Source organism: Eptatretus burgeri, chromosome 17, assembly GCF_056783735.1.
Source record: "Eptatretus burgeri isolate ZD-2024b chromosome 17, Ebu_testis_v1, whole genome shotgun sequence".
Lineage (NCBI taxonomy): Eukaryota > Metazoa > Chordata > Myxini > Myxiniformes > Myxinidae > Eptatretus > Eptatretus burgeri.
In genome coordinates this window covers 60458113-60470710 of record NC_140977.1, presented here as the reverse complement: position 1 = coordinate 60470710, position 12598 = coordinate 60458113, and the positions used below count along the sequence as shown (strand labels likewise).

Sequence of the window (12598 nt, the reverse complement as noted above, 5' to 3'; positions counted from 1 at the left end):
TTTTTTTGTTTGGGAGGAGCAGAGGTCAGAAAACTTCTTTCCCTCTGGATTGGGAAGCCAGTCTCGTCGAGATGGATCCTCTGAACCCTCCACGTCCTTCATGTTTAGTACCATGGCGATCTTTTCTGATGAATCTAAGTTGTCATCAAAGAGTGCAAGGCCGACGTTAACTTCGCTCAGGTACCACAGATGGCAGCTCATTGTTTTGTATGCAGCATGATTCAAGGAATGGAGGGCTTGAAGAAGCTGGAGGTCATTCTTTGACGCGGAAGCAGCATTTCGAGCGTCGAACCAGGCCCTGATATAGTGCTTAGCAACAAAAAGACAGACCTGCTTGATCCCGCTAAATAGGCGTTCTGTGCGACATGTACTGCGGGATGATGACGCGCGTTTAGTGGGAAAATCCGAGAACTGCCCTTGAAACATCCAGATCTTGAAGCAGTAAATTGCACGAGCCATCCAACGCGCTCGGTGAACGGCGCCAGGTGCCCTGAATGTTGGAACTTGATGTCCAGAAGGGACGCCTCCAAGGAAAATGATCGTCAGTTGGAGATGTTCTTTCTTGTCGTCTCGGGGATTCCTCTTGCTTCAGAAGCTCTTGGGCATGCTGAATGACAGAATTGGCCCATGGATGGATATCGGTGGCTGTGCTTGCATCATCAGCAGCAGTCAAGTACTGCGTGAAATTAAAATGGGGCCAGCAGTCCCGGAAGGTTTGGAATAAGGTGATGTCTGGCCCTCAGGATGCTTCATCGACTGAAGAAGAGTAAACTGCTTCCAAAACAAGTTCTAAGACATGGTGCCGACACGCAAAATAAAGAAGTTGATGAGCAAGGATGTTTTCAATACGAACACAGACCCCACCCCAGATTCCAGTATTACCAGCTGTCGTGTCAAAACACATCCCTTTGACACGTCCAATCAGGTTCCACTCCTGAACTGTTGAAAAGATGACCGCGGCTGTTTCTTCCGCCTTGGAGTCTTTCAGCATCGGAATTGCCAGGATTTTTGACACACCATTCCCAGTGACCAGAATTGGCAGCCTGTCAACTTTGTCTCTTCCAGTTAGGTCTGGCATCAGCTTGGAATCCCAGTGGACTACCAGGGGTGTGTCAACCTTAAAGCTCTGCTTTATCTCTTCAGCGCGTTGCTTCCTGTGCTTAACACGAGTGGCACGAATGGCACTTGGACTGAGAGAATATTTATTGATGTCTTGTCCCAATTGCTTGGCAAATGGAATTAGAACCCGACTTGCAGAACGATCGCTAAGGAGAGTTCTATCCAGGGCCTCAGTTACTTCAGATGTTAATCCAGTTGTCCCACGTTTTCTCTTCGGAGGCTGGGAATCACAGGTGGTTGGATGGATGGAAGAAGATGGTTGTCGACTTGGACTAGATTCAAGTAGAGCTTGAGGAGGAGGAAGACTGGAGGTTGGCTGTTTCAGAAGTTGCGGCCATCTCCAAAAGCGCCTTCTGTTTCCTCTTTTTCTCTTCATCCTTACATTTCATAATTTTCTCTTAAGTCCTGGCAGTCTTGTAGTCAAGACTCCCGATCTTTCCTGGATGCCCCTTTTCACGCTGAGAAGCAAGAAACTCCTTGTCCTCATCGATTTTTTTATAAGATTCATAGCATAAGCGTGAGCTATGTCCAACAGCTCATCCAGGTCGGCCTTGAAATTGTCTTGTTTCTCTATGTTGGTAGCAGTCTTCCGATTGATGCTTTTCTTTAAACCCTGCCACGTTGTGTGTAATTTTCGCACATGGACTACCACATCAGGAAGGTGCTTAGTAGGAATCCCCTCTGTGGACCAGATGTTCATTAGCTCTAGTGATGTTTGATTCACATTTGCAGTTAGGGTCTCATTCATTTGCACATGAAGGAACATCAAAAAGCGGAGAACTTCAGCCTTAGAAGGAAGCTTCTGGCCAGGAAGTGTTGGATTAGGGGATCCAATCAGCCAAATGGCCTTTTTCGATCTAGTTCTGGAGGCCATTTCCCCCAAAATATGCAGAAATTTCTGGTCTGAAAAGAGAAGAACATCATGGTTGAGTGGGAAATGTTACAGAGTAGTAAGTACACATTGAAAAGTAACAAGTTTTTGCCAAGCTTGCGCGTTAATTCATGCACGCATGAAGAAATGCTACGCTCACTGCTGTGCGATTGCGCAACTTTCAACAAGACATCTTTCCATTTCCGAATTTTGGACTTCATTATTTTTAGATTTTGCAATTTAAGAGCTGATTTTCATTTCTTCACATCAATATTTAATATCATTTTTATGCATTTAATGATACGAATATATTAATTAAACCATCAAAACAGGAAATTCAGATGATCTCAAAATAAACTTTTAATTGATCTGCGAAAAGAGGAAAAAAATCATTTTTGGAAGTTTTTGATGCCCTTTGTGCAACTTTGCATCGCTTGGGCAAGTTCAAGAACATGACTCAAGAAAAAAATATTTTAACACGATGATTTCTAGTAGGAACCTCACTGAATGGCGGGTTCTGCGCATTAAAAAAAAAAAAAATTCATTTTTTAGAAGCACCCTAATGTATATATATTATATAATATAGATGCACGGTCTAGGTTCATGGAATACCCAAAACACAGAACAGGTTAGCAAAACAAAGGGAACAGCAGAAGAAAGGAAATGTTAACAGCAGGGAAGAGGGAGAAGATAGACAGAGGCAGACAAACAAGCCGGTAGGCGACATGGGCGGTCGCTATATAATTGCATACTAGTCATACAGTTTTTGACAGATCGGGCTGAAAATTTTTGACAAAGAGGTTGATTATCGTGCGCATAAAAGCGCGGAAGCAGATTTTTGATTTTCGAAAAAAATATATATTAAAATATTTTTCGGATTGAAATTTTTTTTTCAAAGTCCCGTTGCTAGGCAACGGTGGTGTCCATAGCAACGGTGCTCAAAAGCATACAACTACACCCTGGTATGAACCTACCAGTCAAGTTTCATCAAAATCGGTTGACTACTCTGGCCTCCAGAGCTGTCCATTACATACATACAGACGGAAAACCTGAGAATAACGGTAGTCGAGCGACCATCCAACATGGGATGCAGGTAATGATGAGAGATAGGGGAGAATGCAGATGTGGACAAGATGGATACATAAGCAAAATTTTTGGAGGGGTAGAGAATGGTTTAAAGGGTGTAGAAAAAAAATCATTGCTTTGGATGGAGAGGTTGGGGAGGGGGGGGATCAAAATGGTGGTGAACAGCCAACTTGAACACGTGCAGGGAAGAATGAGATTGAAGAGTGTAGAATGCGATTCCACAGGTGGGAAGAGGGGAATAAATGAGTGGAGATGAGCAGTGGTTCTGAATTTAGGCAGTCCCACTCGGATGGGGTTGCTGGTTGACAGCATGAGTCCTGTAAAAAAAAAATTGTGGGGGGGGGGGGTGGCACAGAGCACAGAGAGGGCAGTGGGTGCAAGACCAGAAATGAGGTGGAAGAAGACAGAGACCACTGACCTGTCAGCAATGGCAAAGTGATAGGTGTGTGAGTGTGTGTTTTTTTTCTCAGGATTGAAAGACATGTTCCAAGCTTTTCAGCAGTTTGTGATTATGTCAAGGTCTGAGGAGAGGGAAGAGCTGCTGCCTATCTGTAAGAAGGATGAGGGATGTCATGGCAGAAATTGGAGTAATCAAAGAGATAAAGAGGATTTTCCAGTCAGTAAGATCATGGACAAGCCGGAAGGTGACATGGGTGGTCGCTATATAATTGCATACGAGTCACTGTTTTTGACGGATCGGGCCGAAAATATTCGACAAAGAGGTTGATTATAGTGCGCATAAAAGCACGGAAGCCGATTTTTGATTTTCGGAAAAAAAAATTTCGGATTTTTTCAAAAATTTCAAAGTCCCATTGCTGGGTAACGGTGGTGTCCATAGCAACGGTGCTCAAAAGCATACAACTAGATCCTGGTATGAACCTACCAGTCAAGTTTCATCAAAATCGGTTGACTCCTCTGGCCTCCAGAGCTGTCCATTATAGAAGCAAATAGATAAACAGACGGAAAACCTGAGAATAACGGTAGTCAAGCGACCACCCAATGAAAATTAGGAATAGGGTGGGGCCCAAAACACTGCCTTGCAAAGAAAACACTGCTTTCCGGTCCAGTTAGTCAGAAACTTTTCCACCTTTTCAGGTGCAAAAGACATAGAATTCAGAAGCAGTTGGGTACAAATGGGAAGGATGGGTACGAGAGAGAGGGCAAGAGAGAAAGCGACAAGATTTGGAAGCAAAAACAGAATTGAGGCATTCACCATTCTCATGAGCAGAGTCGGCTGCGGTGCCTTTTGAAGAGAGGGAAAAGATGAACGGGGGGCATACACCAGAACCAGACTTGACAAGGCACAACCATGTTTTAGAGGAAGGACACAAGTTTGAAAGCTCATTCTTGTAAATAAACACACACACACCACACACCACACCACACACCACACACCACACACCCACACCGAATATAGTGGTCACATTTTTTCGTGAAAATATTTTTTCGTGAACCAATGAATCTGCACAAAAGAGAGCAGGTTTCTGTGGAACAATTCCCAGGCTGAATTGATATCAGGAGTGGGAGATATCGAAGACCATTCCTGAATCATGATGGCTATTTGTTGGCTCTACCAGTTTGCCTGAGTGAACTACTCGACTCACCAGCACTGAGGCTGTTCTCTGGAATGGCCAGAGATGTTGACCTTCACAAGCACATGATCAGATGAGCCAATTGGGGCAGAGGATGAGCAAGATACATTGGCAGGGAAGTTGGTCATTTCCAAATCCAGAAGGGAAAATTTTCCATTGGGAGAAATCCCAGTGGGAAAATTTAGATTGATTCAGTCCCATGGCATCACAGAAGTCATTTGCAAAAGTGCCATTGCTGGTGAAAGAGGTTGGTGAGTGATTAAAAGTTGGTCCAAGTCATCTGAGAGAGATGTAGATGGAGTAATCATGATTGGGATTGACAGGACAACACATAGACAAACAGTTAGACATGGGGGAGGGAAGGGGAGGAGGCATTGGGATAGTGCTGGATGGTGTGGGTGGGGGGGAGGCTTTATAGGGACAAGGAGAGGCTTTGGCATGGTGGTGTGAAGGGGATGGTTTGAGTGTGGGTGCGGGAGAATGTGGGAGTGTGGGATGTGGGAAAATTTTGGAGTGTGTGGGGCATGTGGGAACATTTGCACGAGTGAGGGGTGCAGGGGAAAGACTGGGTGCGTGGGGTGTGGGGGAAGGTTTGAGATGATGTGAAGGGGAAGCAGAAGGGGAGGGGGGAGGGTGACATGAATTTTCAAGTCAGTGGGGTGGGGGTGGATGCTATTCCTGATTCAATATTCCGAATTTGGATATATGGAGATAAAGCTCATGGGATGGAGGATTAGAACACTTGTTAAATGCATGGATAAACGGTGCCCTGTATGAGTGGTAGTGAGGGGGAAGGGCTAGTGGGGGGAAGTTTGTAGACGAGGGACAGATCAGACAAAAACCTCAAAAAACTCATCTTTTTGAGGACGACAACATGGTGGAAAAGCAGAACATGTGCAGCATGTGTGAGGACAAAAAATAAAAAACATTTTAAAAAGGTTGACATGCATTCTTTAAACCATTTCTTTTTAATAAAAAGTAGAAGCGTATATATTATTTAATGTTGATTCCATTTGAAGAGAAGAGGTTGGGGGGGGGGGATATATAGACTGAAGCAGAAAGAAATTTAAGAGATACAAGATGACCCGTGAACCCTTGGGCTCTCATTGTGACAGCGGTTGATAAAAAAAAATCATTTCAAGAAAAAAAAATAAAAAGATAACTCCAGCGAACTATACCGCCGAGGTTGTTTGCGTTGATGAAATACTCCGGAAGAGTACTTGACTGAATCGGGAATTGATTTTTTAATTATTTTTTTCGCTGCCCAATTTGAACGAAACTTGATACTGCACACCGCAGGTGAATGGTGAGTAAGGTGGCACTAAAAGTTTTGCACTATCGTGTACCTTTTTGGCTGTATTTCGGGAACATACACACATATATACAGTACCTACATACATACATAGATACAGGATGAGAGTTTTAGTAATATATAGATAGATAGATGAGAATCGTTACGGGGTGAAATAAGCAGGGGCGCTCAGGGAGAATGTGGGGATTCTCCACAGCCCCATCGCTGCACCTGCTCCCATCGAACACACACCAATGAGGAAGATGTTTGCATGAAGTTTGCTCTGTCAAAACCGTGCCCAGCTTAAACGGCTTGAAGAGACAGAATGCAAGGGCGTTCGTTGCTGTGGTCGATGCCCTGGGGGCTGTTGATGTATCAATCGAGCAAGTACATCTCAGATTGCCTGTTTGGGAGATTCTTTGCCGGAGTGCCAGTCGCACTGGACCTGAGGCACAGGAGCGAGGAGATAAGCGTTGCCCTGTCTGACAGGACATGTGCATGTATCTGGATGAGGCACGGTTTTTACTGACGCACTTGGAGTGTTTAAAATAAAGGAAAAGTTATTTAAACCTCTAAGTATTGGTTAGGCCTAAGTCACATTTGCTCTATGGCGAGGATACGGTGGCCGTACACCCTCTGAATTGACAGAAACGTGCGGCGGCCGCAGAGTTTCTGCGGTGGCCTCAGGGTGGCCCTACGCCGTTGGGCTATCTTTTACAGGCCGTGGGGGTCGCCGTGGAATTATAGCGCGGAGTTATAACTTTTTTCATTTCTACATTCGCCGCAGCAATTCGACAAGCTGAAACAAAAGAACTGGTAAAAAAATAATAATAATAATAATAATAACCCACTCGTTACCGTCCGTCTGGCCAAACGTTCTACTTAGGGCCCCCCTGCGGTTGGCTTGCAGGCACCTTGCATCTGCCTTGAAAATTCTATGGCCGCCGCAGGAACGCCCTAAGGTCACCGTGCGACATCAAATCAAAGACAGTACGGCACTCCCACGTTTTCAGTCTCCACAATTTATAAATACCGCGTGCGGCAACCTGAAAAATAAAAACATATGTGACTGCTACATTGTGTGACCATGGAAATACTGCGGCCGCCCTATAATTGCTAGTGGCCATAGATTTTGTAGACCCCACGGCCGCCGTGGCAAATGTGACTTCGGCCTTAAACCAGGGGTTCCCAATCTGTGATATGCGTACCACAGGTGGTACATTTGGACTTTATAGGTGGTACGCGGCAGCGTGCTTTTTTTTTTTTTAACGCAGTTTTTATTTTACTTCTCTCTCATGCAGCTTGTGCACAATAATTAAATTTATATCGAAAGCTGATGTACACTGACAGCTGTTTGTTATCCGCCATTGTGAACAAGTCTTATTATTCGTTTTGTCTCTACACGCCACACTGTCATCATTGCTTATTGCCCTGCTTATTGTTACCGTTATCGTTCACCAGCATCATGTCAATGCGAAAATATTCGGAGAGTTATCTCAAGTTAGGCTTCACTTCCATCCAAAAAGGTGAATTAGAAGCTCCACAGTGTGTGATTTGTGGAAAAGTTCTCGGCAATCAATGTATGAAGCCAAGTCTATTGAAGCGCCATTTTGATTCTGTTCATCCTGAACACAGTGACAAGGACAATGATTTTTTTGTCGTAAGGAAAATGCCATGAAAAGAGCACGTTTCGACGGCAGCGGCAGTTTTCAACAGCAGTCCGTAAAGGCATCCAACATAGTTGCACTGCGAATTGCAGAACAGAAAAAACCTCACACCGTCGGTGAAAGCCTCATCTTTCCTGCGACAAAGGATATCGTACGTCTCATGCTGGGAGTACAAAGCGCCAAGAAGCTCAATTCTCTTTCGTTGTCAAACAACACAGTTCAGAGGCGCATTGAAGAAATGTCAACCAATATTCGTGACCAGGTGGTGACAGAAATCAAGGCATCTCCATGCGGTTTTCAATGCAATTGGATGAGTCAACTGACGTGGCAAATTGTGCCCAACTGTTCGCGTTAGTTCGGTACGTGCATAAAGCCAAATTCAAGCATGAAATACTATTTTGCCGCCCGCTTAAAACCACAACGAAAGCAAAGGACATTTTCGAAGAGATGTCTTCCATCTTTGATCAAGTTAGGCTGTCATGGGTTGATCTGGAAGGCTGTACTACAGATGGTGCTCCAGCTATGTTGGGGTGCAGATCAGGTTTCCAAACGCTTGTGAAGGCAGTTGCTCCTGAAGTGTGCAGCCTACACTGTACGATCCACCGCCACGCACTCGCAGCCAAGGCGCTCCCCAAGCCATTGACTGACGTTCTCTCAACCATGATCAAAATTGTGAACCATGTGAAATCCCAGGCTCTCAATTCGCAACTTTTCAAGAAACTTTGCGAGGATTTTGACTATGACCATAAAGTTCTCTTTTTCCACACTGAGGTGAGATGGTTATCCCATGGAAATATGGCGGAGCGCATGTTTGAACTGCGAACTGAGCTTCGTGAAATCTTCAAAAACGATGGAAAACCAAAGACTGTCGATTTCATCGCTGCTTTGAACGTCCCGGACTGGGAATTGCACCTGGCTTATTTGGTCAACATTTTCTCTCAGTTAAATGCCCTGAACAAGTCTCTTCAGGGGACTGGCGCGACTATCATTGACTTCATAGACAAGGTCAAGGGATTTCAGGAAAAACTCCGTCTGTGGAAGACGAATGTCGAAGCGGGAGTGGTGGTCATGTTTTTTTGCACAGCCGATATTCTTCGGAAGCGTGAAAAGAATCCCCCAAGGGAGTTCATACAACTGGTAAAAGATCACCTCGCTTATTTGGATGAGGAATTAAATTCCTATTTTCCGGATCTCAAGGAACTGGATCTGAAAATGATTCGCAATCCATTTTGCATGAATGCATTTGATTTGCCACCTGGAACATGACTGCAGGAAAGCTTGATTGATCTCTAGAACGACTCCACAGCCCGAGATCAGTTTGACAAGATGAATCTTGCGGACTTCTGGTGTGGAATGTTGGGGTCTTACCATAAGCGAGCTGCCCTGGCTGTTCATTCGCTCATAGTATTCCCATCCACGTGGCTGTGTGAAGCTGGGTTCTCATCAGTCGTTATTCTAAAAACAAAACAAAGATCCCTACTGGATGTTGAACATGATGTTCGGTGCGCTTTATCCAAAACAAAGCCTGACATCGACCTGCTTGTGAGCAAGAAGCAGGCTCAACCATCCCATTGACTGGATATTTTACACAATCAAATAGGTACCGACTGTATCATTCTTTTGTTCTGATCAGATTGCTCAATGTCATAGTTGTGAATCGTTTATATTGTTTAACTCCTCATTGTCATATCTATATCGCAAATAAACACTATTTTAGGTGAATTTTGGTACAGTGGTACTCGGTGGGACCACGAACATGTGAAATAGTACCCCAGTAAAAAAAAAAGGTTGGGAACCCCTGCCTTAAACTGTCTGGAGTATTCTTATTCCAAAATCGTGCCACGTAGGCCATTCCAGGATATCCGTGTCTTAACCTGCTTGTAAATACATGCTTCATAATTATCACCTTGCTCGTGTATAAATAAGTAAAAGTCATCTTTCAAATCTGCCTCGTTTGTGTCGTTCCCTTCATCGATCCGACAGTGTGCAAAATAGAGACGGGAAGTTTTGCCCCACCGATTGGTTCCGTGGGTTAGCCAGCACGGCACTCTGTTCCGCTCGGCAGTGATAAGAGTACATGCTGAGGGCGTGGACCCGAGCTCTGGTAGTTGAACCAATGAGTAGGTAACTTGGCTGTGGAAGTGAGAACTCTGCTCGGTGTTGATGCTTTTGCCGGCGTCCGAGATTGCTTAACAACCTGTCGGGCCATGCGAGTTATCTGTGGCCAGCAGCCTCAGGGTTAGAGGGCAAGCAGCAGGTCTGGCAACCACACCATGGACCTCGTCCATACTCGAACCCCGACCTGTAATATATTTGTTGATTCAACAACAACAACAAAAAAAGTGTAGTCTTCCACTTTCCTCTCCTTTGGATGAATACTTGTAATTTTCACCCGTCGACGTAGCGTAGTGCAGGTAATTCGCCGACACCATATTTCATTCCAAAAGAGAGCAGGGGTATTACGAGTAAATGAAACAGTAAATGCACTGCCATAACCATTCACAGGAGGAAGGTTTTTGTCAAATACTCGCACAGTCTTCATTGATGATCAAAATTTCACACGTGAATCCAACTAACCAAAGGGACACAAAACAAGCATCAAATAATAATAATAAAAAATTAAAATCCTGAGAAAAGGCAACAAACCTGCTCATTGAGGTGAATCTTCTTCAGCATTTTTGTCAAAGTATTGTTTGCACAGGGTAAGAAAGAGGCCAAGTGCGCAAACACGGCAGTACGAAGCTGAACGTTAAGCTCCTTTGCCTGCGTCTCGATCCTGAGTTGAAGCACAAAGATGGGTTTTCGGAGAACATGGGCACAGAATGAGTGCAAGCATCAAACTTATGAGAAGAAACCGAAAAAAAGAAAAAAAAAGGATAAAAATAAGATACTAACTTATGGAGTAACTCATTTGCAGAAACAACTTTGGGTGAAAACACATCGAGCGACTCTCGATGAACAAACTTGAAATCATTCAACAGTTGAACCAGGAAAATAAGAGAAGAAGCATCGCCATACAAACCTCAGTTTGAATGTCAACTTACTGCATAAGAATGTTGTTAATATCCGCTTGAAATGTTTTCTGCTTTCCTTCACCTTCAACAATTTTCACTGCCTGCATAGACAGATATAAACACAAAAAGAAATAACCTATCAAAAAATAATAATGATAAAATGGAGATGGTTCTTAGTTCCTTACCAACATGGAGTGAATGTTGGAGGCAACATCGATTGCTGGAATCACCTTCCAGAGGCTGTTGCATCTTATTCTTCCATCCAGGGCTTTAAGCAAGCAGTTCACCACCATCTCGTCATCCCCAATTCTGACCCATGATCTTTATTACCCTCATTAACCTTTCCTAACAAAACAACCTTAATTGGAGAAGTTTCACCATTTCATCTCCTCTTTTCTTGTTCTTTCATTCCCTTGATGTTTGGCCACTGTCAGCTCTACCTTGCTCTTCATGAGCCTCTCTACTGCAAACAAAAAAAAAACAAAAAAAAAAACAGCTTATTGCTCATTTATTTTACTCGATTCATGAAGCGAGTCCGATTCAGACTTCAATAGATTCAATAGATCGATTTATCGATTTCATCCCATTCAAAATTTTTTTTTTTTATCTCAAAGCACTTGACAAAGAAAATAATTTGGTGGAAAAGTAAAAGGACCATCTCACCTCTGCCAACTGTTTGATTTTTTTCTCAAGCGGTGAGGGCAACCCTTCCGGCAGGCCCGGAATCACGTATACACTTTGGCTGTCACCTTCTTGGATGGGGCTTCCCGATGGCGACTCTTCCAAAAGGTTGTCCAAATCCAAGTCCAAACAATTCAGAGTCTGAACGGCATGATCCGCTTGCAGCAACAGCTCCACATCACTGACGTTAACACACAGATTGAAGGCATTGTCTGCCGCCACAGGCGGCAAGGAGAATGATTCCTGTTTGCTGCCAGCAGCAAGGTCTGTGTTAGTGGGAGGCTGCTCTGTGGCTTGGGCGTTCCTCATGGCCTCCTTCTCCTTCTGGAAGCGCTGCAGCATTTCAGCCAAAGTTAAGGCACCTTTGACCCTCTTCTTGGACTTCTTTTCTTGTTTATCTGCATTCAACGCCGTAATGCTGAGAAGAAGATGAATCAAGTTAGTGTTCTACGTTCTTTTTTGGAAACGTTTGCATCATGGTCATCGGAACATGTAAAAATCTGGAAAATTAATTTCAGGAATAAAAACGATGATTTTTAATTAACATTTGCAACTAAAATCATGAATCACAATGAAAATGTCCCAATGAAAACAAGTTTCACAAATGTAAACAAACAATGCTATCATGTGATAAACAACACGAAAAAAAAACTATTTTATAAATAGAAATACGAGCAATGCACTTGCATGATGTAGTTGATGTGGGGGTGAGTGGAAGGGGGGGGAGTGATGGGGTGAGTGGGAAAAGGGAGTTCAGCCAGTATGGTGGCACCACCCAGATGAGGACAAGGAACTCAGCCACGGTGACCGATCTACCCACGTGAATGGGGTGTAGCTCAGGACGGGACAGGAGGTGTGGCTGAGACAATGAATTGCACCACTCAAGCTATGAGCTAATACTCAGCAGGGAAGACAGCGAAAACCAGATGAGTTAGTGGGGCTAATCTGTGGGGTGGCAGTGCCACCCAGGAGAGGGTGGTGGTTGGGTGTCAATGGATCTCAGCAAGGCCAGGAACACCCACATGAGGTGTTCGACTCATTCCAACTCCTCGTGCGGGCAGGGTGCGGTGGCAGAGTAGGCTGCGAAAGGGGATGAAGCTCAGCCGGGGTGGCGGCGGTGGCAACCGCATGTGGTGGTGGGGCTCAGCAGGGAGCAGTGATGGCACCCGTAGGAGGTGGTGGGGTTCAGCAGAGGGCAGCAATGGTGTCCGTGTGAGGAGATGATGTTTGTATATTTTTTGTATACATTGTCGAGGCTCGTATGAGAGCCAACAACG

General features: G+C 44.4%; 1 protein-coding gene across 9 annotated transcripts in view; it reads right to left on the bottom strand.

Moving 5' to 3' along the window:
* Positions 1–12598, bottom strand: part of LOC147010272 (uncharacterized) — a 223358-nt gene that overhangs the window by 104768 nt on the left and 105992 nt on the right. For all 9 annotated transcript variants that reach the window (XR_015052753.1, XM_085861342.1, XM_085861338.1 and 6 more), the window contains 3 exons: positions 11304–11739; positions 10671–10741; positions 10273–10402 (listed from right to left, as the gene is read on the bottom strand). Coding sequence is in view for 8 of the 9 variants with exons in the window: in XM_085861342.1 (XP_085717468.1) it covers positions 10273–10402; positions 10671–10741; positions 11304–11739 (637 nt within the window). In the remaining variant the exon portion in view is untranslated. The remainder of the gene's footprint in view (positions 1–10272; positions 10403–10670; positions 10742–11303; positions 11740–12598) is intronic.